This window comes from Micromys minutus, assembly GCF_963924665.1.
Source record: "Micromys minutus genome assembly, chromosome: 2".
NCBI lineage: Eukaryota > Metazoa > Chordata > Mammalia > Rodentia > Muridae > Micromys > Micromys minutus.
In genome coordinates, this window is record NC_137971.1 from 14,040,074 (window position 1) to 14,066,199 (window position 26,126).

The 26,126-nt window shown below is 45.8% G+C and overlaps 1 protein-coding gene across 1 annotated transcript in view; it reads right to left on the reverse strand.

Annotated features, from left to right (window-relative positions):
* The window catches only part of CNNM2 (cyclin and CBS domain divalent metal cation transport mediator 2), a 115,524-nt gene that overhangs the window by 14,457 nt on the left and 74,941 nt on the right, over positions 1–26,126 (reverse strand). Inside the window, exons 2-4 of the mRNA XM_080911154.1 lie at positions 11,700–11,843; positions 9,012–9,149; positions 6,902–7,071 (exon numbers count right to left, since the gene is read on the reverse strand). Of these exons, the coding sequence (XP_080767280.1) occupies positions 6,902–7,071; positions 9,012–9,149; positions 11,700–11,843 (452 nt within the window). The remainder of the gene's footprint in view (positions 1–6,901; positions 7,072–9,011; positions 9,150–11,699; positions 11,844–26,126) is intronic.

Genomic DNA, 26,126 nt, shown 5'->3' on the forward strand with positions numbered 1-26,126 from the left:
AACATGAAAAGTTCCATGGAAATGTCCTGCCACCGTCCCCTCCCCTCCCTCCAACCACTGACAGGGTCACAGCAGCAGCGCTAGGCTCAAGATCTGGAGCCATTTCCAAACTTACAGCAGATTAAAAAGGAAGGAGAAAATCGGAAGGGAGACAGGACTCTGGAGGAGTCTGAGGGGGAGTGAGCAGTGCACACACTGAATTCCTCCACAGACAAGTATGCACGCACGCATGCATGCACGCACGCACACATGCACACACGCACGCACGCACAGAAAGGTGGTTTGGCAGGAGCCAGTTTGATCCCTGGGACCCTCATGATGGAGAAGAATGGACTCCTGCAGAAGTGTGTGACCTCCACACACACACTATGAAGTAACACGAGGATAAAATCCCAGCAGAGAGCTGGACAGTCAGCTCAGCGAAGGACACAGGTATAGTTCCCAGCACTGGCTAATTCTCCCTTTGCTGTAGTTTAAAGCTGCTGGACCACCCTCCACAGAGGGAAGCTTTTCAGATAGGCAGGTTCCGGGACAGTTCCAAATAACCTCACTGGGGTGAGATTAGAGCCATCCCTACAGGGAAATAAATGGCTTAGAGAATCAAGTAGCTGCCTTCCCATACACCTTTTCATATAGGGAAGGCTCTACATTATCGGTTTTACTTTTGAACTATTCATAAGCTTACTTTATAATTTTTTAAACTAGAACAGGACGTGATGAGCTGCGGGCTTTCTCAGAGGAGCGAGGGTGGTAACCGGACAGGTTGGGAAGGAGGCCTACCTGGACATGCTGGCTTGTTTGAAACTGTATCCCAACTCAAGAGGCAGAGATAGGAAGATCACAAGTTCAAGGCCAACCGGGCTACACAGCAAGGCTCTGTATAAAAATAATTCTTAATAACAGTTTTCAAAAGGCTCTGGAAGGAGGTGTAATGCTGGAGAAAGGATGGCTTCCTAAGTGAGAACTCAGTCACAGAATCTCCACTTCCTCTGGATGAAGTAATAGCTTCTTTTTTTCTTCTATGTGCCTAATGTGCTAGTGAGCTCCCACCTCTGGCTTCAGTCAGATGTGATGCTGTCCGAGTCAGTGTGGCCCAATAACCCATGCAGTAGGTAATCTTGTGGCCACTGTGGCCGGTCCGCTCTTGGGCTGGGTGCTTCCTGTGCTTGTTGCAGTCACAAAACCCACCACTGGGACTCGCTATCAGATCGGAGACAGCAAACTGGGGATGTGGCTCAGTTGGCATATACAAAGCCCGGAGTCTGATCAGCATAAAGTCAGGCACTTAGGAGGCATATGACAATGACAATCAACTGTTTAGCCTCAAGGCCAGCCTGGGCTGTATGAGATCTTGTGACAGACAAAAAAGGGGAAGGAAAGAAAAAATGCCACTCAGAGATGCCTGTCTGGTCCTCGTGTGACTGTGCCACTTGTATGCTCTCTAGCCATGGCTTTCTGGTGGCTGCACATAGGAGCCTGGGATTCTTCAAGTTCACTTCATAAATGGATACTTTAAAAATGCTGGGCAAATGTGACTTTATATACGTGCTCAGCCGTCTGGTTGCCTATAGCCATAGTGGTGAACCAAGTGGGGCGACTCAAATCCTAGCGGCTAAGCTCAGTTCTGTACCAACTGGGAGCATGTGACAAGATCCTGGGTGATCCAGGTGCACGTCAGAGTCTGAGAAGCCCTGAGTAGGAGAGAACAGAAGAGACAGAAGATCGCAGTGCCCAGAGACAGCTCAGGCATGTCCACTGCAGGTCAAGTAGCAGCAGCATGCAGGGAAAGAACATTCAGAGTTGCTCAAATGCAGCCAAAGACCGGAGAGGGCAGAATTGCTGTAAAAAGTATGACAGACAGTTGAAGAGGAGGAGGAGGAAGAAAAGGACATTAATTTGCACATGAAATGAGCAAGAGTAATGCCAGGGAAAGTTTCTGTCCACTAAACACCTGGCAAAGGTGTTGCCCAGGCGTTCTGTTTACTGTGCTGAGGACTGCTCGCAGTCCCCCCTGTGCTCGGGAGAGCACACTTACTTGATATTTAGGTACGTTAGTTCTGGAGGGCCAATTACACTCTCCTATACACAGGCTGACAGGGAAGGAGAATAGAGGGGGTGAGAAGAGGCCCCAGGAAGCCCCCTGAAGAGGGGACTGATCAGAGCATATTCACCCACACAGACGTGCTGGAAAATCCACTGACCTGTACAAACAATTTGAGCTAACAATTTATAGTAAAAAAAAAATAAGAAGAGGGGAGCTGGGGAAATGGCTCAGTGGGTAAAGTGCATGCCAGCAAACACGTGGACCGGGGTTTGAACTCCCAAACCCACATAAAAGCCGGAGCAGCTGTACACATCTGTAACCCTGGCAAGGGTTGGGACAGTGAGGGTAGAGCAGTGACTCCCAGGGCTCTATGGGTGTGTGTGACAGAGCAGGGGGTTCTTTCTCTTCTACTCGAACAAGAACGTATCATATTCACTGAGCTTTCCAATTATGAACTCATTTCAAGTGTATATATTAAAGTATACGATGCTACTCCAAGCTTAAAACAAAAGGCTTAGTTATACATTTTTAAAGACTTTCTCTTTTAAGAAGGCAAAGTCTCACATCATTCAGGCTGGTCTCAAATTCAATACGTAGTTGAGGGTGACCTGGAAATTCTGATGCTGCCTTGATTTCCTCCGTGTAGGGAACCGGTGCCCATCACCCACGCTCGCTTAAGCAGTGCTAAGGATCAAACTATGCCTGTATTCCCAGTACTTGAGTGGTAAAGGCAGGGGGATCGGGAGTTCAAGGTCATCCTTACCTACATAGCAAGTATGAGGTCAGCCTGACAATACATGATGCCTCAGAAAAGCAAAACCAACCCTTCAGGAGGCATATTCTCTGACTTCTATGTTTATCTATCTCCAACTCTTAATTTTATCTCACTGGTTATGTAATTTAAAATTATCATCCAACTGTTCTTGGTAAGCTGGTGGAAAAACACTACCATCACAATTATGTGCCCTGGGAGCACAGAAGGTAAAGGCACCTGCCACAACACCCAAGGACTATGGCGGGATTCTGGAACCAATATGGTAGAAGCTAACAGACTCCCAAGGCTGACCTCTGACCTCTGCCTGTTCATCATGGCACGTGAAGATGGACGTGCAGTTGTGCACGCAGCTGTGTGCTTGCAGAGGACCTTAGGTGGTGGTGTTCTTTAAGCTATGTCCCTCCTTATATTTAGATGAGGCCTCTCATTGGTCTGGGGCTCACAGATTAGGAGCCTAGACCCCACCTGTGTGCACCACCCCAGTGCTGGCGTTACACATGACCACCGTTCGCTCAGCTCTTCCCACAGTTTCTGGGCAAGAACGCAGGCGAGGCAAGCACTTTACCAACTGAACTACTGCCCTGCCACATTTCTACTTTTAGATACACGTTTCTTGAAAACACACAGAGACAATACAGATTTCATTGTGATTTATTGGACTTTTATTACCTCATTTATTAAAACACATGAACCTATTTTAATTTTAAAAGTCTACTTTAAAAAACTTGAAGATTTGTTTTTAGTTATATTAGTTTATATCGTGTTATATAAATGACAAAATAATTTTTTAATCAGGTTTACTTAAATCATTACTTTGGGGTCTGGAGAGATGGCTCAGACTCCTCTGCTCTTCCAGAGGTCCTGAGTTCAATTTCCAGCAACCACATGGTAGCTCACAACCATCTGTAATGGGATCTGATACCCTCTTCTGGTGTGTCTGAAGACAGCTACAGTACAGTTAATATAAGATAAATCTTTAAAAAACACTTTAAAAATCATTACTTTGAATAAGTTGAACTTGATTTACTATAGGACTTAAGCTAAAAACTTTTAACAGAGACAGCTTGGGAGGCAGAGTGCTTGCCAAACACGCACAGCAGCATGTAAACTGCGTGTAGTGGTGCACACATATAATCCCGGGACAGGCGATGTGAAGGAAAAGGACCTGAAGTTCAGAATCAGGGCTGGGAGATGCTTCAGAGGGTTAGCACTGAAGACAGAGTTTGGATACCCAGATGCTCACAACAATGCCAGCGGGGTGTGGTGGCACACCTGTAATTCTAGCCTCAGAGGGGAGGGACAAAGACAGTTGGCCAACAAGACTAGCCATACAAGTGAGCCCTGGGTGTGACTGAGAGACCCTGCTTCAGTGAATGAGACGGAAGAGCCATAGTAGATGGTTTCCAATATGAACCTTGGACCTCCATGAGCACTTGAACGCATGGACATATACAACATGCATGTAAAAATGTGCATACGTAGGCTACACAAGAGCTTGTGGCAAATACTAATATTAAAATGATGCACTTCTACATGTAATTCTAATTTTCAAATCAATTACTTAGGGTCCCCCCCCCCTGGAGTTGCAGAATGCAGGGAAGCAGGGAAAGCAGGCACTGATGCTTTTCCCTGACTGCGTGTACCTGAAACGCAGAGAGCATGCTCTAGACACTGGCATGGGTTGTGCTGGGATGGCAGGATTTTAGGGTAGATGTACTTGGCAAAAGATAACAGCTGTACCTGACTGACCGAGGGTGGTACGGCATTTGTCCTGTTATTCTCTGGTACCGTGGATAACTGGCTAGTTTGCAAGAACATGGGTTTTGCCAAAGTCTGCAACTTAAATACCCCATGGGCCTGTTCACCAGCCCCACATACTACTTATGAAACCCACAGCATCCACTCAACAAACACAGCACAGTGTCTAACATGCGGAGGTATTCGGACACAGGTAGATATGTATAAATGACCTATACAACACAGTAAAGGACATCCTTAGAAATGAAAAGGGATTACAACTTCTCTTTCCCACAATTTATCTGTTTATCTATTTGTTCTTACGCATCCCAGGTTGACCTTTAACTTGCTATGTAGCTCAGGATGACCTTTAACCTCCTGATCTCCTTGCCCGGCCTCCCCACTGCTGAGAGTAGATGCCACCACACCTAAGGTCTATGAGCTGCTGGGGAGTGAATTTAGTTAGGTCTTGTACCAACTGAGCCACACCCCCAGCTCTTCCATAAAGCTTTTTAAAGGTTTATTTTTATGTGATTGAGTGTTTTGTCTGCATGTACGTGTGTGCACTATATGTGTGCACTATGTGTGTGCACTATATGTGTGCCTGATGCCTGAAAGGGATCAGAAGGCAGTGGATCGCTTTAATTCCTGGGAACAGGAATTACGAATGTTTGTGAGCCACCATGTCAACTGAACCCAGGTTCTCTGCTAAATCAGCAAGTGATCTTAACAGTCGAACCACCTCTCCAGCCCCTAAGCCCCTAAAAGTTTATTGTAAATAGTTTGTGGTTTGGGGGCTTATGAGATGACTCGGTGTGCAAAGGCACTTGCAGCATAGGTCTGGTGACCTGAGTTCAACCCTTGAACACATGTAAAAGTGGAAAAGGAAATTGACTCTATACAGTTATCCCTGATTCTACAAGTGCCTCTCCCATTAATCATGCTCAATATAGACGATTGTTTTTAAAAACTGATACAAACACATAAAAATGTTTAAATCTTTAAAAAATAATAATTGGATCTGAAGAGATGGCTCGGCAGTCAAGGGCACTGGCTGCTCTGGCAGAGGTCCTGAGTTCAGTTCCCAGCACCCACAGGGTAGCTCACAAAACTCTGTAACTCCAGCTCCAGGACCTTTGATGTCCTCTTTTGGCTTCTGTTGGCACCAGGCACACAGGTGGTGCATAGACATACGATGCAGACAAATCACTCATGCACATAAGAAAAATGAATCTTTAAGACAGGTTTCTGAGATAGACTATGAACAAGTGGGCCAGAAGCAGAAATCCCCAGAGCTTCTTCTTCCTATTACTTCTTTCCAGACACTGAAGAGTCTCACATGCCTGCCTGAGCTCCTGACACCTACAGGAGCTCTCTCTCCACTCACTGAGATAACTGGGCCTTGCTGAACTTACATGAATTCTAGGGTCAGCTGAGCACTGACTTCTGGTGCCTTCAGCCTATATCCGGGAAGTAACCATGAACCAGGAGGAGGCCCACACACTCAGTATCCTTGTACTAAAAGGAACCTAGACCTCCTGAGAAAGTGACTTGCTACAGAAGAGGTACAAAAGTCCCCAAAACTAGGTTTTACTCAGGATGCCAAGTGCAGTGCCGGCTATATGCAACTGTGACATCACAAGTGCTCCAAGAGGGATGGGAACAATGGCCTCCCTAGCACATTTGGGGTTGTGTCACATTAGTGTGTATCATATTAGTGACAGGGCATTGGTCACTATTAGTTACCAATGCTTTGGGGGAACCATCATTTTTACAGCAGTCTCTAGCCAAACATTCTGGTTAGTAACCAGCAGCATAAGTGCTAAGTGGGTTCTGTTCACAGTGTTACTAGGATAGACACAGATAACAGAAGAAAGCCAAGATATGTCTCGGTCACCATAAAAGATCAAGTCCTAATGAGGAATGGACAAAAGAAATGATGATATCAAGAGAACCCAAGGAACCCAGAATAATACATTTCAAATGCCCACCAAGATCTGGACATGAACAGGCACATTAGCGAATGCTCAAAAGTCACTAATGACATTGGTCACTTGGCTTGGCACAGCAGCAAAGCGTGGGCACCTTTTGGTATTAGATGTAAAATGAGTGCACTAGCTCCTATTAGAACCATCACCCAGCTATACAAGTGGAGATCTAGCACCCCTTATAAACACATGCACTCATGCACACACACACACACACACACACACACACACACAGACACACACTCACACACACACACATTCATCCTCATGCATGCACATAAAGTTAAGGCGAGCCTGCTCGCCTATGCCAGGCCTCGTCAGAGCAGAGATGGGTGTGAGCCGAGAGTGAGTCCTGACCTGCAGAATGAGGACGAAGTAGTCTACGGGCTTGTTCCGCTGGTAGAGGTAGCACTCAGGGGCTTTCTTGTTCTTCTCGTCGTACTTCAGCTCCTGGATGACATTGGGGTGCTTTAGCAGCCTTAGGAGGATCTTCTCTGACATCTGGGATGGGCTAAATGCTTCTACTTCTATAGACACAAACACAACTTGACATTACACTTCAAAGAAGGGCAAAGGCCACGCCAGCAATTGAGGTGCTCAGATCGGAAGAATACTTGGCGACAGAAAGATACAACACAGGTGAACCAGACTTCCGTTTGGTGAGCCACTGGGGTCAGATTACCTGGGAGAAATTACAATAGTGGAATAGTCAAGTCTGGTCCTTCAACCTTTGCTTTCAACTTGCCCTTGGTTTCTGCCCCATACAGTGCCCTATATTTCTGATTGATGGAAAGGATCAGCAGACTCCCTCCTTGAGGGCCGGGACACCCTTAACTCAAGCCACAAGAGTCTGACTGCCACCACCAGCGATGGGAGGAAGATGCTGCTGAGAAGCTCGGAGGGTGGGTTAGGACAGGTGCATAGACCCGGGCTCCAACAACCTCTTGCTCTCCCCACACCACTCTCCTGAGGGATTCCAGGGACCACCAAGGGAGAGATTCAGAATAAAAGCAACGTCGTGCACACATCCACATGCACTCTGACTTGCCAATGAAAAAGAAAATGGTGGTCAGCACCGACAAAGACAATCACTTCATTTAAAACAACAGGAAACTCAAAAGCTGCGGACTCCAGGGTACTGTCATAAATACAGACTTCATGGTAACTGAGTTTTAAGTGTGGTTCTTCCACAATAAACAACAACAGTACCAGTTTTGGAAGATAATAATAGCAAATGATTTTAAACTTATTTTTAAATTAGATGCTATATACAAAAGCTACAAATTCTGGATTCACATATGTGATTTTTTTTTTCATAGTAAGACAGTACATTGCAGGGAATTTGTAAAATACAAAAAAAATAAAGAAAATAAAAATTGTAAGCTGACTTCTTAGACAGCCATTTGGAGCAATTTGGTGAGTATTTCTTTCCAGTGCTTTGCCTAGGCTTATGTGCCTGTGTGCCCTGTGTGTGCGTGTACACACAGAACCACAAGTGTGGTCTTGGCATACACATACTCTGGGGCTGGGGGGACTCCTACGAAACAGGAAGTCATGGACACGTTCCCATGTCATAAATGTGAACAGTGAGCATGTCCGTGGGTCTGAGGGTAGGTGACATCCTGCCTCACGTTGTTGATACGCTGCTGACTGCTCTTGGGTAAAGCTTACTGGACGCTCCTGGAAACTGATGTCTTCTACAAGCCTCTGGAAGTTTCCAGACTTTATTCACGCTTTCCCTGGCCAACAGAGTTCCTTAGGGCTGTTTGGGGATGTGGGAAGGTTAACCAGTCTCTTAGGTCTTTAAGCCTTGACCACTTGGAAGCAGTCAGTGCTGGCTGGGCTGGTGGCTTTAGCCATGTGAATGCTTGCGTCTGGGTGGGGTCCAAGTTAACAATCTGACTTGAAGAAGCCACCAAGAAGTCCAGGCCCAACTTCGTAAATCTTTCATCTCATCGGAACCATAAAAGATAAGGATTTCATTCTGCGTGTCTGTTTTTCTTCTTTGTGAGTCTTAGCACCTGCATTACCATTGGTGTCCAACTGTTCTTCCAAGGCAAGCTGAAGAGAGAATTACTCAACTGTCCAATCAAACGAGGTGACGCCTGGCCTGCACTGTCTGCCTACTCTGCCAGCTGGCTCGCCTTCGGGCTTAGCTGGAGGAGGTGGCCTGACCTACTGTACACATGCAGTGTGGCACTAACGTTCGTCCTTACCTTTCAGACCAATTTTAAGTTACTGGTCCACCCCTGGCAAATGTCTCAGAGGCTTCATGCCGACACTGAACACAGGAGAGGAGAGAATTTAAAGAGAACAAAACAGAACAAAAACAAACAAAAAAAGAAACAAAACACAAAGTGGCATTACTTGTCACCCCATTTCCCAGCCTCCACCCCCAGCCCCCCAGTCAGTGTGGTGAGGAAGGCTCCAGGGCCTGTAGATCTCATACTGTGATAAGCGCACTTGCCTGTTGCTAGGAAACGGTGCATGGCCAGGAGAAGCTGCGGTGATATTTTAACCTTCATCTCGCTGTCCGTCTGCTTAAAGGCAGAGAAATCTTGCTTTCTTTCACGGTGGGCCACTTTCTTTTTTGTTCTGTTATCGGCTGAGGTGGGAATCGGGAAAGAGAAATCAAAATCAGGGCTTTTTAGTGATGAAGAAACAAACACTGTTTCCAAGGGTGCCAGGATCTCTCCGGGGACCAGGGACCTCATGGAAGTCTCACAGGACGGACAGAGAGCATGGCTTCTCCTGGGTCTGCAGCTGCCTTAGAGAGCTAAGATTGGGCAGGCAGGACAAACCACACAAGGAGCATCCAGAATCATGGAACAGTAGACTGGCCCCAAGTGTTACCAAAGCACTCCAGGGAAGACCCACCACAGGCAGGGAAGTTGTCTCTGCCAGGTAGAGGGCCTCTACGCCTCAGGTGGAAGAAAATAAACTCACAAGCAAGATTCCCCAAGAAGGTCACTCAGGAAGACCCTGCTCATCACTCAGGAAGACTCCTGCCCAGACTGTGCGTGTTCAAGGTCAGGTAAACATGGGGGTGATCTGGGAGGAACAGCCAGAGAGGATGTACCCAGACTCCAGCTTTTGTTGCCAACTCCAAGCTGCTTCTTTGCAAAAGCAGGGAGCAGAAATGAGGGGCACAGCAGATGGAAATTTCACCTTTTGTTTAATTTCTACATATCACAGTAATTGTTCTGTTGGTGTTTTTTCTTTTCCTCACAGTCATTAAAAATCATGAGTAGCCACTCTGGCCTCATAGGCTGTATGAAATCAGACAGCAGATACTTGAGGACTATGATTTGCCAACCCCTGATCTACAGGGAATTCCCTACAAAAACCATTTTTCAGGATGAAGTGCTGAGAAAGAAAAGCCCAACACGATGAGACCCCAGTTGGGTAATGGCGGTCACCTGTAATTCCAGCACTTAGAAGGAAAGAGAACTATAGGGTCAAATGTGGCCTAGGCTGCAGCATCAAACTGTCAACACCCTCCCCTCACCCCACAATAAAAGAAAACGGGGGACAAAAAAACAAAACAGCAAAGGGCAAGGCCCCAGTTGCTCTGATGTGAGAGTCTGTATCACCAGCTCTTGTCCAGGATAAAACATCAATGACTAGAGGCTTTTACACTTCTATCTCAAATTCTTTTGAAAAATCAGAAAGTAGAAGTCAATGCAACACTTAGAAACAGTTCTTTAATGGCAAGTGGCTGTTATCATGGCTGACCTTCCACCTAGATTGATAATAACCCTGAAGCTACAAATTCAGCATTTCATACCAAGAGGTCACCTCACGTAACTTAACATGAAATGAGTCCCTTCACTGACAGCCTAGTAAACATTTAGTAACATTTCCATTAAAAAATGTATCTAAGATTTCATAAACATTTATCTTGTCCTGCCAAGGCAAGGACTATCTCAGGAAAATAGATACATATGGATATTCATTCAATCTGAATGACCGGGGGCCAGTGGCATGGTCCGGTGGGTGAAGCACTTGCCCCAAAGTTTAGCAACCTGAGGTGGATCCTTGGAACCCACATCAAGACTGCACATGCATTGTACAGGATCATAAACGGATGAAAATGACATAAACGATATTTTCTCTACTAGGACATCTCTGACAGCCTAAACATCAAAAGTGTGAGACAGTCAAAAAAAGTATTAAGATGGACAGGGCACATTTTTCAAAGATAATTCTTAACAATTTAAAAGTTTGTCTTCATTAGACGCTACGAAATCTTGGAGATGTTAAAATGTGTAATGTTCCTTTGTAAGAAGACTAGATAAAATCACTTTCATTGAGCAAGGCACTCCTGGAATGCACTGGGCCCACAACGGCTCAAGTCCTACAAGCTCTGTTTCAAAGCTGAGAGGATACACAACCCAGGCGCTCCTTCCCTGCCCCGGGAGCCTTGGGCCTCCTTGGCCTGATCAGCTTTTCAAAGAGCCTCACATGGGGCTGGAGAGATGCCTCGGTGATTAAGAGCACCAGCTGCTCTTCCGAGGACCCAGGGTCAATTCCTAGTTTCTACAGGACAGCTCACAACCACCTTAACTCCAGTCACAGAGGATCTAATGTCCTCTTCTGGCCTCCTTGGATACTGCATACATGTGGTATGCAGATACACATGCAGGCAAAACACCCGTCCATAAAACAATAAAAGAGCCACACATGATACGAGCTCGCTGAGGGTGAAGGCTTCAGTTCCCTGGTTCAGTGAGCTAGCTGTGAACTCAATGAGACAGGCTGCAGGGCCAAAACTCAGGGGTCAAGTTCACCCTTAGGGCCTCCTCCTGCCTGATCTAAATACTCACCATCCCCCATCTGCCCTTCAAAAGCAGGCAGTTAAGCAGGTAAGAAAACAATATTCTCTGTGTGTGGGGGCGAGGAGGGTATATACACCTGTGCATGCATTTGTGGAGTTCAGAGGTCAACATTTGAATGTGCTTAGATTCATGGCCAGGAGAAGCTGCCTACAGAAGAGAAGGCTGCCACTCAATGTCACTGAATCTGCCCTTCCTTCTCGTTTGGTAAAGGCACCAGGCAATGCCGTGTAATTATACTAGAGAGGCCAAACTGTGGGGAGAAGTATCCAGGCAGCAGGACAGAGGCAGCAAAGGCACACAGAGACACTGGTACTTACTGTACAGGTCTGTCTCATCCAAGATTTCAGATTTGATGATCTCTTCAATCACATCTTCCAAGGTGACAATTCCCAGAACTTCATAAAATGGGTCCCCTTCACCCTCATTGTTCACTCGTTGCACAATGGCCAGGTGAGATTTACCTTTAAAGACAGAAGACAAAGCAGAAAAGGTCATTTTCCGGATTCCTAGGCCAGTTCATTAGCTGCTTTATAGACACAGCTGCACACGTTTCTTCTCTGTGTGGGGAGCAAACACAAGCCTGTTTGCTCTATCACTGGGATGTGCCACCAGCCCAGCACCAACACACGTGTGTGCATGTGTGTAGGCCCAGGTCAAACACTGGCTGTCACCCTCCATCACTCTCCACATTATTTTGGAGATGGGATCTCTGGCTGAAACCAGAGCCCAGTGATTCACCCAGTTTGTTGGCCTGTACGGCCCCTGGAACCTCCCTCCTGTTCCCACCTTCCTAAGTGCACACACTGATATACCTGTTCTTTCATTTGCATGTGGACATATGTATGTTATACATATCTGTTTGCATATGTGTGCATGCATGTGTGTGGAGACCGGAAATTGACATAAGGTAGCCTTACAACCACTCTTCCTTTTACTGAGGCAAGGTCTCCCACCTAACCCACCTTCAGAATCTCCATAGTCTAGATTCCCAGCTTAGCCCAGGGTTCCTGTCTCTGCCTCCAGTGGCTACCATGCTTGCCCCAACTTTTACAGACTTGTGAGCCTGAATGCCAGGCTTGAGTGTGAGGCAAGTACTGTATCTACTGAGACATCTCCTTAGTCTTCATGCCTTCGTTTTTCACATGTAACATCCATGTAGACAGAGCTGCTTCTAAAGCTCACAGGGAGGTTTTTTTTTTTTTCAGCAAATTTAATAGTGAGCTACTGAAGTCTATGTTCCACTATGTTTAACAGTATTGCCAATTCCACAGGCAAATGGACAAGGCCTGCTGAGTCACTAGAGCAGGGATGCTGAGGAATGTCACTGTCCACAGGCTGCCCTGTGCCTAGCTCTCTGCTTCCTAGTAGACGTGACATTGAGCACCATCAGCTCCTCCTCTGTGACACATTAGCAGTTTCCTCAATGGAGAGAGAACTCCATGATCTCCAGGGAGATCCAAGACCCGTATAAGGTCAACAGCACCATATTCAAATGTTAACTGGCCTTCTCTACTGTGCTAACTCCGGATCACAGGCAAAGATCCTCACGTGTTCCAAAATGCTACCATGGAAACAAGCAGGAGTCATCCCTACACACAGCCACAGTGGGAGGGGAAAGCCCATGTCTCTAAGGGTTTGCTCACTGGAGCAGTACAAGTCAGATCCGCACTAGATGTGGACATCATTACACATCCTACGTGACAACCTGAGACACACCATAACAAGCTAAAGGAACAATAGTTGCCTTGAGAGACCTTGGCTTGGTTGTGAGTTGTCTTCAACACAGTTTACTTTTTGTGATGCTGCAGAAGGAACCCAGGACTTCACACGTGTCAGGCAAAGATGTTTCCACCGAGCATGCATCCTCCCAGGCCAAGCTAATTTCATTAAACATCACTTTTAGTTGATAGATTGACTACATGACAAACGGTAGTTGAGACATAGGTATCTGGTAGACATGTTCAAGGAAATGAACTTATTATGTCAAGAAAAAACCTGGGCAGAATTTGATATTAATGATTTAAAAACTGTGATTTCAGTAGAAAACTATAATTTTAAGAAACTCACATTCATCATGACTTTGATACCTTCTTAGTAAAGGCCTTTGTATACATGTATGTGTATGTATGTCTGCACGTGCCCATGAGTGTACCTATGAAGACCAAGTGTGTCTTTTTTTCTCTGATGTAACATTGCAGGCATGTTACATGGATGCTGGAGATGTAGAATTTCACAGCAGCCATGTTAACTACCAAGCTGCATCCTCAGCCCCTCAGGAAAGACTTCTTTGATGAACTGAGTAGTGATAGTAAGAAATGTAGCCCTTAAAATACTGAATAATCTGGTGTAGTAACTTTTAAAAAATCTACAAAACTGAGTGGGATAATTCTTTTTAGATGTTTTTTTTTATGTGCTAGAAGTTTTTCCTGCATGTAGTCTGTGCTCCATACATATGCCTGATGTGCCCATGAAAGTCAGAAGAAGATATTGGCTCCCCTGGGAATAGGGTTGTAGGTCACCAATGTGGGTGCTGGGACTTGAATCCAAGCTTGTCCTGTGCCCTTAACTGTGCCCTTTCTCCAGCCCTGCTAATATTTCAAGTGACTAATGATGATAATGTGAGATGAATACATGAATAGTTTCGACTACCAGATAGAACCAGTGTCCTTTTAAAAATATTTTTTTATTTTAAATTATGTGTATGTAGGTGTGTTTGTGTCAGTGCATGCGAGTGCAGGTGCCTGTGGAAGCCAAAAGAGGGCGCCAGAGCCACTAGAGCTAGAGACACAGGCAGTTTGTGCGGCCCAACAAGGGTGCTGGGAACTGAACTAGAGTCCCCTAGAAGAGCACTATGAGCTCTTATCCATGGAGCCATCGTCTTTTCAGCCCCACAACACACGTTTCCAAAGAGGCATTAGCAGATGAGTAAGGGCAGAGGCAAGTAGAAAGAATGCCATGAATTCCAGGCAAGTCTGAGTTATAGAGACTACTGTAAAAAAGAAAACAAAAAAGCAACCCAAGGGCCAGCAAGACGGCTCGGCAGCTACATATGTTTGCAATACAGACCAGATAGCCTAAGTGTGATCTCCAGATCCCATGGTAGAGAGTACCAACTCCAAAACGTTGTTCTATGACCTCCACACATGTACCTCTGCATATACACAACTATACCCTCTCCTTGTGTGTGTATATGCACACACACACACACACACACCAAAATGTAAAAAAATATTTTTTTTAAGGAAACTATTTTAGACTTACAGAAAAGCCACAAATCCCCCACAGAGAGTTGCTATCAACTCTTCTCCAGGTCCCCACTGCTAATCCTTGCAACGTCATGACACACTTGTCAAACTAAGACACCGCCATCAATATATCATGTCTCAACTCCACGCACTTGGTTTGCATTGCACTGGTTTTTTCTGAAGGCATTTTTATGCTTCACCATCCAGTCCAGGCATCCTCAGACCAGCTGCTATGTCTTCCCACTCTTTGCTAGCCTTAGTCTGCTTAGTCTGTGTTTCATGACATACGCTGAAAAGGTCCCCTCCAGTCATCAATCCTACCCCACCTCCCATGGAAGGAGAGCCACGGTCAGCTCTGCATGGATTGCCTGCAGAGGGGACAGTCCTCCTAGGTTCTAGTCCTCAAAATTCTTTTGCAAAGATTTTAGGCAAAAGAGTGTTAGTGGCTCAAAGTACCCAAAGCAAACCAGCAGGATCTCAGGTTCCACAGAGTAGACAACCTGTAAGAAACTTCTACTGGGTAGAGCAGGGTGTTGCACACCTTTCATCCCAGCACTAGGGAGGCTGAGGCAGACAGATCTCTGAATTTGAAGCTAACCTGGTCTACAGAGTGAGTTCTAGAACAGCGAAAACAATCTAGGGAGATTCCATCTTAAAAGAAACAGACCCTCTAGTGGGCTGGACGGTGGCTCAGCCAGTGAACTGCCTGCCACACAAGCCTGAGGGTCAGAATGTGGGTCCCCAGAACCCATGTCAGAAGCCAAGCACAGCGGCACAGGTCCGCAGCAGCAGAGACAGGCAGGGTCCTAGCCAACCTCTCTGGCTGGACTAATGAGTTTTAGATTAAGACTATCCCAAAAAAGAAAAATATAAAAAGATTGAAGAGAACCAAAGCCTACCTCTGGCCTCCATATGAACAAAGGCACCCATTTACACTAACAGGCATATATGACATACATGTACCCCACACACAACAAAAGAAAGCTTTGGTGTAATATCAATATTGTGACAACATATACCTCCCTTCCCCAAATCCCCATCTGTGTGAGGCCACAGACCCACGACACAAACACTGACATTACTCCTTGTTTTCTGTGGTTTTTTGAAAACAGCTATATTTAATAAAAATGTTATTGATGTTAACACACAATGGATTCATTATTAGCCTTTAAATTGCTTCATAGGTAAATATGTTTTAAGTGTCATGGCTTTAAATTCATGTACAGTAAATATCAAACACGATAAATATAAAAGCAGAAACTTAGGCTCTTTTAAAACTGTCCCTGTGGTGTGTGTACTGTGTGAGTGAAAATAATGTGCGGTCTGGGGTCAGGGCTCCTCTGCCTTCAGGTGGGTCCGGGAACTGGCGGCAGGTGAGCAGGCTTTCCGGTAAGTGTCCTTATCTGCTGAGTCATCTCTCTGACTCCGTCAATAATTTATATGAGTCTAAAGGATCTGTTAAATCCAACAAATTAAGAGGACCACGTGACAATGCTTTGTGCCTCTGCTTTAGGGGGTGGGTGGGGGGCAGGGAAGAACTTGGGTTCCCAAGCTCGCTCAACAGTCTTAGATTTGAACGCCAGCAACTGACCGCCCCCACCTGCCGGGCATCGGCAGCTGATAACCAAGGAGCCACAGCCACACTTCTGAGCTCCAGACTCTTTATCTCGAAAACCAGGCTGTGGTAACTGCCCCTTCACAGGGTTGGCAGGAAGGCAGACACCCAACAGAGCGGTGCCCACCATCCACTGGGTGATCAGTAACTGCTAACACTGTAACGGTAATACACATGCCCAAGTCTAAGGTACCATCACTAACTATTACCAGCTTAACCAGAAGGAAAGAGAATCTACTTTAAACAAATACACTGATTACGAGATGTGTTTCAATTTCAGAATAGTTTTTTTTTTTAAACATAAAGAGACATCTCTCAAACTTAATGTTGATTTTCTTAAAGTATCTAAAATATACCTTTAAAGGAAATGAACACAAACTTCACACAATGAGTGGGCGCGATTTAAGTAGGAGGCTAGGTACGGTCTCTACGCAGTAAGTTCACCTAAACCCAGCCAGCCTGAGTTACCTTCTCTATACATACTCTCGGGAAACAGGCTGGCTCAGGCTCTGCAGGACAGCTGGTTCCCACTGCACCCACAAATCTACGCTGCTACCCTGCTGGTTGTCACTGAGGTAACAGTTTGCAAGTCTAGAAATCTGGATTGTCCAATGAGTAGGCTTTCTAACGGTGTCCCCTCCCCAAGCTCACATTCAAAGAATGGAAACATTTTGAGAAAAGGAGACTGGGGTGGGGGGGTACACTTATGAGCCACAGATAGGAAGCCTGCAGTAAGCCAAGCAGCTCTGGTCTAGTCAACCGGCCAGTCGGTTTCTCACATCTGCCTTCCCAGGGACCCAACATAAGCAGTTAAAAATTCTTGGTGAATGCTGTCTGTCGAAAGTTAAATTCTTTTGCTATTCCCAGCTTGTGATCATTTAAAAGGAATTTTCCAAAGCAAGGTCTAATATTAGACTCAAAATGAACTTTCCATTCCACTGAGGCGCTACTCTCAGCAGAGTAACTACTGCATAATCAGATTGTCTCGGAGCGACTCGTTTACATGCATATGGACATACTTGAAATACCAGCTCCAAGGCACCACAGACCTGTGAAGGGCCTTACTCCAGGAGAGGCCATTTCTGTGAATTAGCTCCTTGGACTGCAAATGCAGGTTTTTCTCCAAGCCCCTTGCAGCCACCCTCAGCCTCACCCTGAAGCTCTGCACTGACCCAGGGCCATATCCTCTCAGCTCCAGAGTTCCTGGTGAGAAGTCCTGTTTCCTGAATTCACTTCCTGGTGTCAGCTCAAAGTAGGAGGGGTGCCTTTAGAGACCATCATTTCAGGCACCTGTCCCACTAACCAGCCACTGCAGGTACCTGTCCCACTAACCAGTCACTGCAGGTACCTGTCCCACTAACCAGTCACTGCAGGAGCCAAGTCTTTAGGCCTCACCTGGAGATAAAACTGCAAACTACTTTCTAAGAAAGAAAATGGCAAAGTGAAGGTCCCTCCTCCTCTTCCCTCTTCGTTAATTTTTTAAATTTTATTTGAGAGAGGGTCTCCTGTAGTTCAGGACTTCATACTCACAGCAATCCTCCTGCCTCAATGAGACCCTTTTACTCAGCTGTAGTGCTGGAAGAATCAAGGTGGGATGGGAAGCAGAAAAGCAACCATGATGTGCATAAAGGGTCAAGAGGCTGGGTATGCAGTGCAAAGCTATGATCCCAGCATCTGTGAGGCAGGGGCAGGAGGGTCAGGAATGTAGGTCATCCTTAGCTATATATTGAGTTCTTGACCAGTCTGAACCACATGAGACTATATCTCAAAGAAATTAATAACCCAAACATGACAAAAAGATTAAAAATAGATGGAATCTAACTCCTGAAGGGTAAAAATCCAGAGCTGGAGAGCAGGTTCAAGGGCACTTGCCACCAAGCGGGGTCGTATATTCACTTGTCTCCTTCACAACAAGCAAAATAATAATAATAATAATAATAATAATAATAATAATAATAATAATAATAATAATAATAATAAAATACAGACATCAACAAAACGTGTGATTTTAGGTATCAAACAATGCTAAGACTTTTAAATATACCCTGTAAGTCAAATAATCTACATGAACGCTTTATAGAACATAGCACAGCTCAGGGACCTGCTCAGTGGGTAGAATGCTTGACACAGGTGGCCCTGGCTTCAGTCTCTAGCACAACACAAAACAGACTGTGGTATTCACCTGTGGACCCAACTCTAAGGAGGGAAAGACAGGAGTATTACAAGTTCAGTATCATTCTCTGCTACAGATAGAGCTTCTGGCTAGCCTGGGCTATATGAAACTCTGTCTCAAAAAAAAAAAAAAAAAAAAAAGCATAAATTGCTGAGGGCTTGGAGAAGGTATTCTTAGGCCCAGCTGTAAGGTATTACAGTATTTTAGCTACTTTTAACTGTTCTGTATATAAACCCCTAACCTCTGGGTTCCTACCTGGGTCTTTAAGCGGGACAACAAAGCAGTGTGACTGGGAAAACCTAATGAGCCTTTATCAACACGCAGGGCTTGACAGTCATCAGCTGTATGGCTCCCAACCGCATGGACACAAGGAGCTGGTCTTCACTGTGTGCTGGACCCGGTAATGCCAAGGATGCAGAATGAGGGCCAAATTTCTGACCTGTTTCCCTATGTGTGTCAAAGTTTCCTATTGGTGTCCTTTCTGTGGACTGGTAAGCCAGCCCTGAGTGATAAGGGGTTACCACATCTGCGTGCTGCTAAGCCCAAACATTCAGTGTCAGATACTATCTGTATTTTGATCATCCACCGATGTCAACACTCAACAGGACTGGGCTGACAAGTGTATGTGTCACCTGCTGCCTGATGAGCAGACAGCCGCCTTTGCTCTTCTCCGTTGCTGGCAGTGACGTGAAATTCAGCAGTAGACAAGCCGAAACAGCTGGGGAAAAGAGCCAAGGGGGGGCAGCTGAAGTAGAACCAAACTAGGAACAAGCACACACAGCTGTACTAATAAAAAAAATGACATCCAGTAGTCAGAAAGACCTAATGATCTGAGCACAAGGCAAGGGGAGCCTGCAGAGTCTTCAACATGACTCAGGGCAGGAAGTAAATGAATAGGCAATCCTGTAAAGAGAAACAAGCTGGCATTTCAGATTCGCCATTACTGCTGCGCTGCTGGACTCCAGGGGGCAACGTCAGCATGGGACGTCACTACTCCCTTGCTCACCAAGGATGGAGCAAATGAAATGGCTTGGCAGGCCTCCTAACAAAGCTACAGTAGGAACTCAATAAACAGAAATCAATAAAGTTCCCCAAGAGTCAGCTCTATGGGACTAATGATAAAATAAATGAGTGTTCTCTAAAGCCTGAACTTGGTCCCATAGTACTAATAAACAACCTGAGATGGGAAACAGAATTTAATAGCTGTAGTTAAGATCTCCCAAGGAAGGGCTGGAGAGACAGCTCAGTGGTTAAGATGGCTGCTCTTCCAAAGGACCCAGGTTCAATTCCCAGCACCCACACGGCAGCTCACAATTGTCTGTAACTGCAGTTCCAGGGGACCTGGCACCCTTGAACACATCAGGCAAAACATCAGCATACTTAAAAACAAATAATCTTAAAAAAAAAATCTCCCAAGGAAACTAGATTGTGTTAGTCAAGGGAAGCCAACACACTTTAAATACCACGAGAATTGGGTTTAATCTGATCTACAATGGTGAGAACACCAGTCAGGAGAGATCTGCCTAGAACACCACATAGGTCATAAAATACTCTTAAGTATCAAGATCTCAACAGTCACATGAGTTAGTTTACTTACTCATTCAACAGACTGTACTAAATGTCTAGGCCACTCCACAGGAAACAGAACAAAGCTTTGGCTCTCAAGAAACAGTCTAGTAGGAAGGCAGACACTCAGAGAAATAGACAAAAAGGCACAAGGGATTGTGCTTGGTGTGTGGTGAAGAGAGAAAAGGTGGTGGGTTGCATTTATCACAGCATGGATGAAGGTCTTCCTGCCAGGCAAAAAGTGAGGGACACAAGGAAACTAAGCAAGCAATCGAGCTGGGCAGTCTGTGGGTAGAGGACAGCAGGGGCCCTGACAGGGGATGCTGCATGGGTGGAAGGAAGAGGACAAGGCCAGTGTGGTTGGAACTGAACCAGCAGAGGAAGGAGTTACAAGGCAGGGTGGGGCATCACAGTGGAAAGAGGTCAGATGGCTACCTTCACTGTCAACTTGACTGACGTAGAATCACCTAGGAGACACATCTCTGGGCTTGTCTATGACAGTGTCTAGGGAGGTTTCACAGAGGAAAGGAGGGACGGAGGGAGGAAGGGAAGACCAAAGCTAGGGTTTCCTACTGTATAAGGTGTGTGCATGTGTATGTGAGCTAGTGTGTGAGAGTGTGTATGAGTGTGTATGCGTGTGTGTGTTCAAGTGTGTGTGTGAGTGTGTGCAAGTGTGTATGAGTATATATGCATATGTGTGTATGTGTATACGTGTGTCTCATGCCTTGAACACACTGAGCACTAGCATTCATCAACCTCTGCTTCTAGAATGTAAACACAATGTGACAGTCACCTCACTACCCACTGCCACACCTTCCCTGACAGAAAGGTCCCTCAAATCCATGACCCAAACAACTCCTCTTTCTCTTAGTTGTGTTCTGACAGGTATCCGGTCACAGCAGTGAGGAAAGCTAACACCATGGTACAGACTTCAGCCTTCACTCCGAGTGTGATCTCCATAGCATTTCAACCGTCATGGCTGCTGAGGTGACAGTCCTGAGCAGCTGGTGGAAAAGAGCCCAGGGGCACGGAGGAGGAGGAGGCAGTGAGGCTGGACAGGATGGTGGTGACAGCAGATGAAGGTTTTGGGTGGACACTCTTCTTACTGTGCACAGTGCAGCCAGAGACTTGACTATCACATCAGTACCTCCTCCCTCTGCCTGCTCACTTCCATCCTCAGCCCTCATCATTAGTCATTTATTGATGAGCTGACAAGATGGCTCAGGGGGTAACAGCACTCATGGCCAAGCCTAAAGACCTGGGTTTGATCTCTGAGACCCACACAGCGGAAGCAAAGGACTGATACCCACAAGTTGTCCTCTGACCGCCACATGTATACTATGGAACTTGCATGCCCGGTGTGTGTGTGTGTGTGTGTGTGTGTGTGTGTGTGTATGTATTCTCGTACACACATACATACACAAATATACTTTTAAATGTATTGTGCATCAGTCTTTTGGTGTCTACTGTGGTATAACTGATAAAAAACATTTCTTCTCAGTTCCCCAATGTCCCCGACACCTGCTGACCCATGACTTCAGGGTCAGCTCACACCAACTTGTCACTGCTATTCTCACAGAGACTCAGAGTTCCAGGAACGTAAGGTGGAGGATGAAGGAAGAAGACAGGTCAGAGACTTCAAATGCAAGGGCTGGCAGCTTCACAATGACAGAGCCTAACTAGAATGGGCCAGGTGGATCTGGGTAGAGACCCGCCCAAGGCTTTGCAAGATAACACTGGCTTGTGGCAGGCCCAGAAAAACCAATACCAGAAAAGAGGGAGAACCAGAGAGGTTGTCATGGAAGCTCTGTTGTTCTCCCATGTTAGGAGGTAGGTGACATCTAGACAGCACCAAGATCTATCTATCACAAGAATGACAGATCCATGGAAGACTATGAGATGAACACTTTTACAAAGTGCAAAGACCACAGGATTTAGCAGTGCTGATCACACTACCGACACAAACTATGATGTCCAAAATGCAGGGGCAGGCCATTTAGGAAGGGAGCAATCCTGTACCAACCATACAAACGGCCTCAAAGTCAGGCAACCTGGTACGTTTCCAGTTCCAGGAAATCGAGGGCGATGCTGGAGACAGGAAGACAGCTGCACAAGAGACATCATAGGTTCCCTGTTTAGAATCATTGATAAAGGGGAAGATGATCCCTCAGACAGTCAAAGAGAGCAAGATATGGGGTCACTAAGGTCTCTGGAGCATGGACCAGAAGTTATACATCAGTTACAACTCATAACTCTGAATTCTGAATGTGAGGGACAGATGGGGGTGCGTGGTCCTGACGGAGCTGTGGAAGGTCTTCACAGTGACCACAGAGAATGTGCAGCTGAGGCGTCAGCAGGCTCCAGCCCTGGTGGGTGGGCAGGTGTCTTAGAGGGGGTCACAGAGGTTTCCATACAGAGGCCTTTCTACAAATGTGGGTGGGAGTTAGAGTCTTCCATCGCCCAGGGCACCTTAGGTGAGCAGACTCTTGATAGTTTGTGAGCTTTCCTGGGCTTTTAATCCTTTCACATTACCCTTAATTTATAACTCTACCTAAGTACATTAGGGAGCTTTTTCATTTCCCCCATGTAGAAACACTCTTGCAATTCTGAACTCGGAGCACGCTGGCTAAATTCTCCCAGAATACCTGTCTCCATCTGCCTTCCACTGAGGTTTATTTCTTGCCTGTGAGGACCTCACTTTCCACCCCCCCTCCCACAGCACTGGGCCCAGCGCTCACTGTCTGCCCAGAACAGGAAAGTAGGTGAAGCAGCCACCCATCACAGGACCCCAACTCCTCACTTCTGCCTGAAGGCACCCTTACCCTACCACAGCCACCTGGCTCTCAAGAGGCGTCACTCTGGATAGTATTGGAACAGCTCGTTTCTTACCCATTTCCCCCTCCACTCAACAGATGCAGAAGCTCAGAAAAACCCTCCAATGCAAGACATACAACTCACACAAGGAGCCACTTTCTCATCGATGTTTCTGCCAACTACACAGAGGCATGCTTACACGTGCCTTGGAGAGCCACCGTCCACTATGGCAATTGATCTGATATTACAAGAGGAGCTACAGTGGCTTAACTTGCCAGAAGAGAAGGAATGTGGATAAATATCATTTATGGAGTTAACTACTTCTGTACCCCTTAAGGCTAAAGTAAAAATAAAACAGCAAACTTCATTTTTTTAAGTGCTTATTTTACCTTACTGTCCCCACTAGAGCTAAGTACATTTTTTCCAATTGGATTTTCCCACCATAGAGTAACCAGAAAACTGTGACACGGATCCTAAAATAGTGTTCCATAAACAATGCGTGCGTGTATACATAGAAGCTCTTGCTGTATATAGAAGTCGCTGGCTCTAAATGATGACAGCTGCTGCTATTCTGGGACACAAAAGCCCCCCTTTACCCAAAGCATTACCATTTCCAAAGGTCCCAAAGGCTGATGAGTAAGTGGCTGTCCAAACCTCCTCTGGGGCACTGCCTCCACACACAGCCAGGGACATATTCCCAGTAAGGCCTGGGCTGCCAGGGCAGCTTCAGTGAGGATACAGGTTTATGTGACATAGACATTACCTCCCGAGAAGAGGTAGTTGTTAGAAATCTGAGTTATCTGCCAGTGCAGGGGTGGGTGGCACCCTCCTCAGGCTGGGCTTGCTCCTATAACTGTGGGAGCCACTCTTGAGGACGGGCCGTGGCTACTGACCGAGTGATCATGTTTAGGAGAATCAGGTGTCGGGCCTCAGTGGCAATGCGTGCTCTGACTTGGATCCTAGCACCCGGAGAAAAGCCCCCTCAAAAGAGTCAACAACGACAACAACAACAACAAATCAAAGAGAAACAGAGTAGAGATGAGCCAAGTCCTTTCCACCACTGGCTGGGCAGTTGTAGGCACAACACACCATGGACAATTTCAAGTTGCAGCTTCTTACCATCCTTGCCAGGGCCCAACTCCACCACACTGCTGCCTCCAGCAGCCTCTCAGACGGACTCCAAATTCCGTCAGTTCTCATAAATACCTGTTCCCTAACCCCGGGCAGAGCATGAACCCCTCCTCCCTGTTCTTCAGCTCAGCTTCATGGCTTGAACATTACTGGAGAAATGGAAAACAACATTCAAGTTGACACATCTTGTGAATGTGTGGATACAGAACTGGGCTGAACTCGTGCCAAGCAAACACTTCGCCATGAAACTACACCCCCAGGCCTGAGGAGGTCTTTTAAGACAATGTTCAAAAGAATTGTTTGTAGACTTTTAAAAACGGTTTTCAAGATGAGCGGTTCAACTTAACTTCTCCATGAAAAGTTCCACATTGTAAGACCAGGAGTTCTGTCACACTGCCTGGCACACGTACATGCATGCAAATACTTAGCATGTCAGTGACTCTACAAATTACAAATTTACTTAAGTCTCTTGAATGTTGGGGCGTTTGAGTCAGAATCATAAGTAGCCCTACCGTCCCTCCAGCCTACTATGTTGCCATGGTGCCCTTGAATTCCTGATCCTGTCTGTACTTACCAAGCCCTTGGATTAGCTGTGTGCCACACATGTTACTGGTCCTTAGGATCTGGACCATGTGTTTCTAGGCTCTTGGGTCTTATTCAAAGAACGGAAACAAGCACATGTAGATGTGCAAAGTTGCAAGAAAACCTTATTCAAAACTGAAGTGACAGTATAACTCGAAGGCTGCAGGCCACATGGCTGCAGGTACTCATGGGCTCTGATTATTGTTTGGAGCTTCATTTTATAATTTTAATGTATTATAAAATTATATATTAGGCATATTTTTCCTACGTTCCTTCCATTTTGAGTTTTTTTTTTCAAGTTGGATTACAGGACTGCCTGTAGGCAGATGTCTTAAGAGAACAAAGGTTTTTTTTTTTTTTTGAGACAACATCTCACTGTCTAGGCTAGACCTGAATTTACTATATAAACAAGGATTACTTTAAACTCTTAAAAAGATTTATTTAGTTTATGTATATGTGTACACTGTAGCTGTCTTCAGACACACCAGAAGAGGGCATCAGATTCCATTACAGATGGTTGTGAACCACCATGTGGTTGCTGGGATTTGAACTCAGGACCTCTGGAAGAGCAGTCAGGGCTCTTAACCACTGAGTCATCTCTCCAGCCCAGACCTTAAACCTTGATCTTCTTGCCTCAATCTCTTCAGTGCTCGGGTATCTCGCTATCATATGCAGCAGAGAAGCCTGAGTGTTTTAAAAAGACATACTAGAAAACAAATGTTCATATTATAAAAGTTCCGTGTTGTTTCTTTTTTATGCAAAGACTTACAGGCAGGCCTTGACTTCTTCATGCAGCTAAGGGTGACCCTGAACTCCCGATTCCTACCTCAAGCCCAGAGTTTGCAGGCGTGTGTCAAACTGGCAATGAAACCCAGTGCCTCACAGACGCCAGTTGAGTTCTCTACCAACTATACAACAACAGTGTTGCATCTCCGGGCCCTGCATCACTTAATTATATAACTATATATTCACAAAGTTACAAGGAACAAACCCCCATACATTTTCATTTGTGGTCCCACATCTTTGACCCCCTTTCTTCAACTGTAACATCTTGCAACACTGGACAGACATAATACGCATATACTAGCATCCCCCTGCAGAACTCTACTTCATTTTTGCTTTTGGTTTTTCTGTTTTGAAACACTCGTATATCCTGCTGCAGGCTGGCCTCAGGCTCCTGCCAATCCTTCTTTCTGTCCTCCCCAGTGTCGTGGCTACAGGTGTGCACCACCATGTCTGCTCTGAGCAGAGCTACACTGCTTGCTTTGGTGAAATAAACACTGGGCTTCTACTGGCCATGAATTTTAACCTTTAGCTTTTAAACCTTGAAGAAGGAAAGAGAAGAAGAGAAAGAGAAAGTTACCAGGCATAGCAATGCACACTTTAAATCCCACCATTCAGGTGGCAGAGGCAGGTGGATCTCTGTGAGTTTGAGGCCAGCAGCCTGGTCTATATAATGAGTTCCAGGATAGCCAGAGTGACATAGTGAGACCCTGTCTCGAGGGAAACTAAATAAATAAAAAGATGGGAAAAGTTTATCTTCCAATCAAAGAAATTTGTGTCATATAAGCCTTATTTTCGAGCTAGGTCTCATTACGCTGACCAAGCTGGTCCTCTC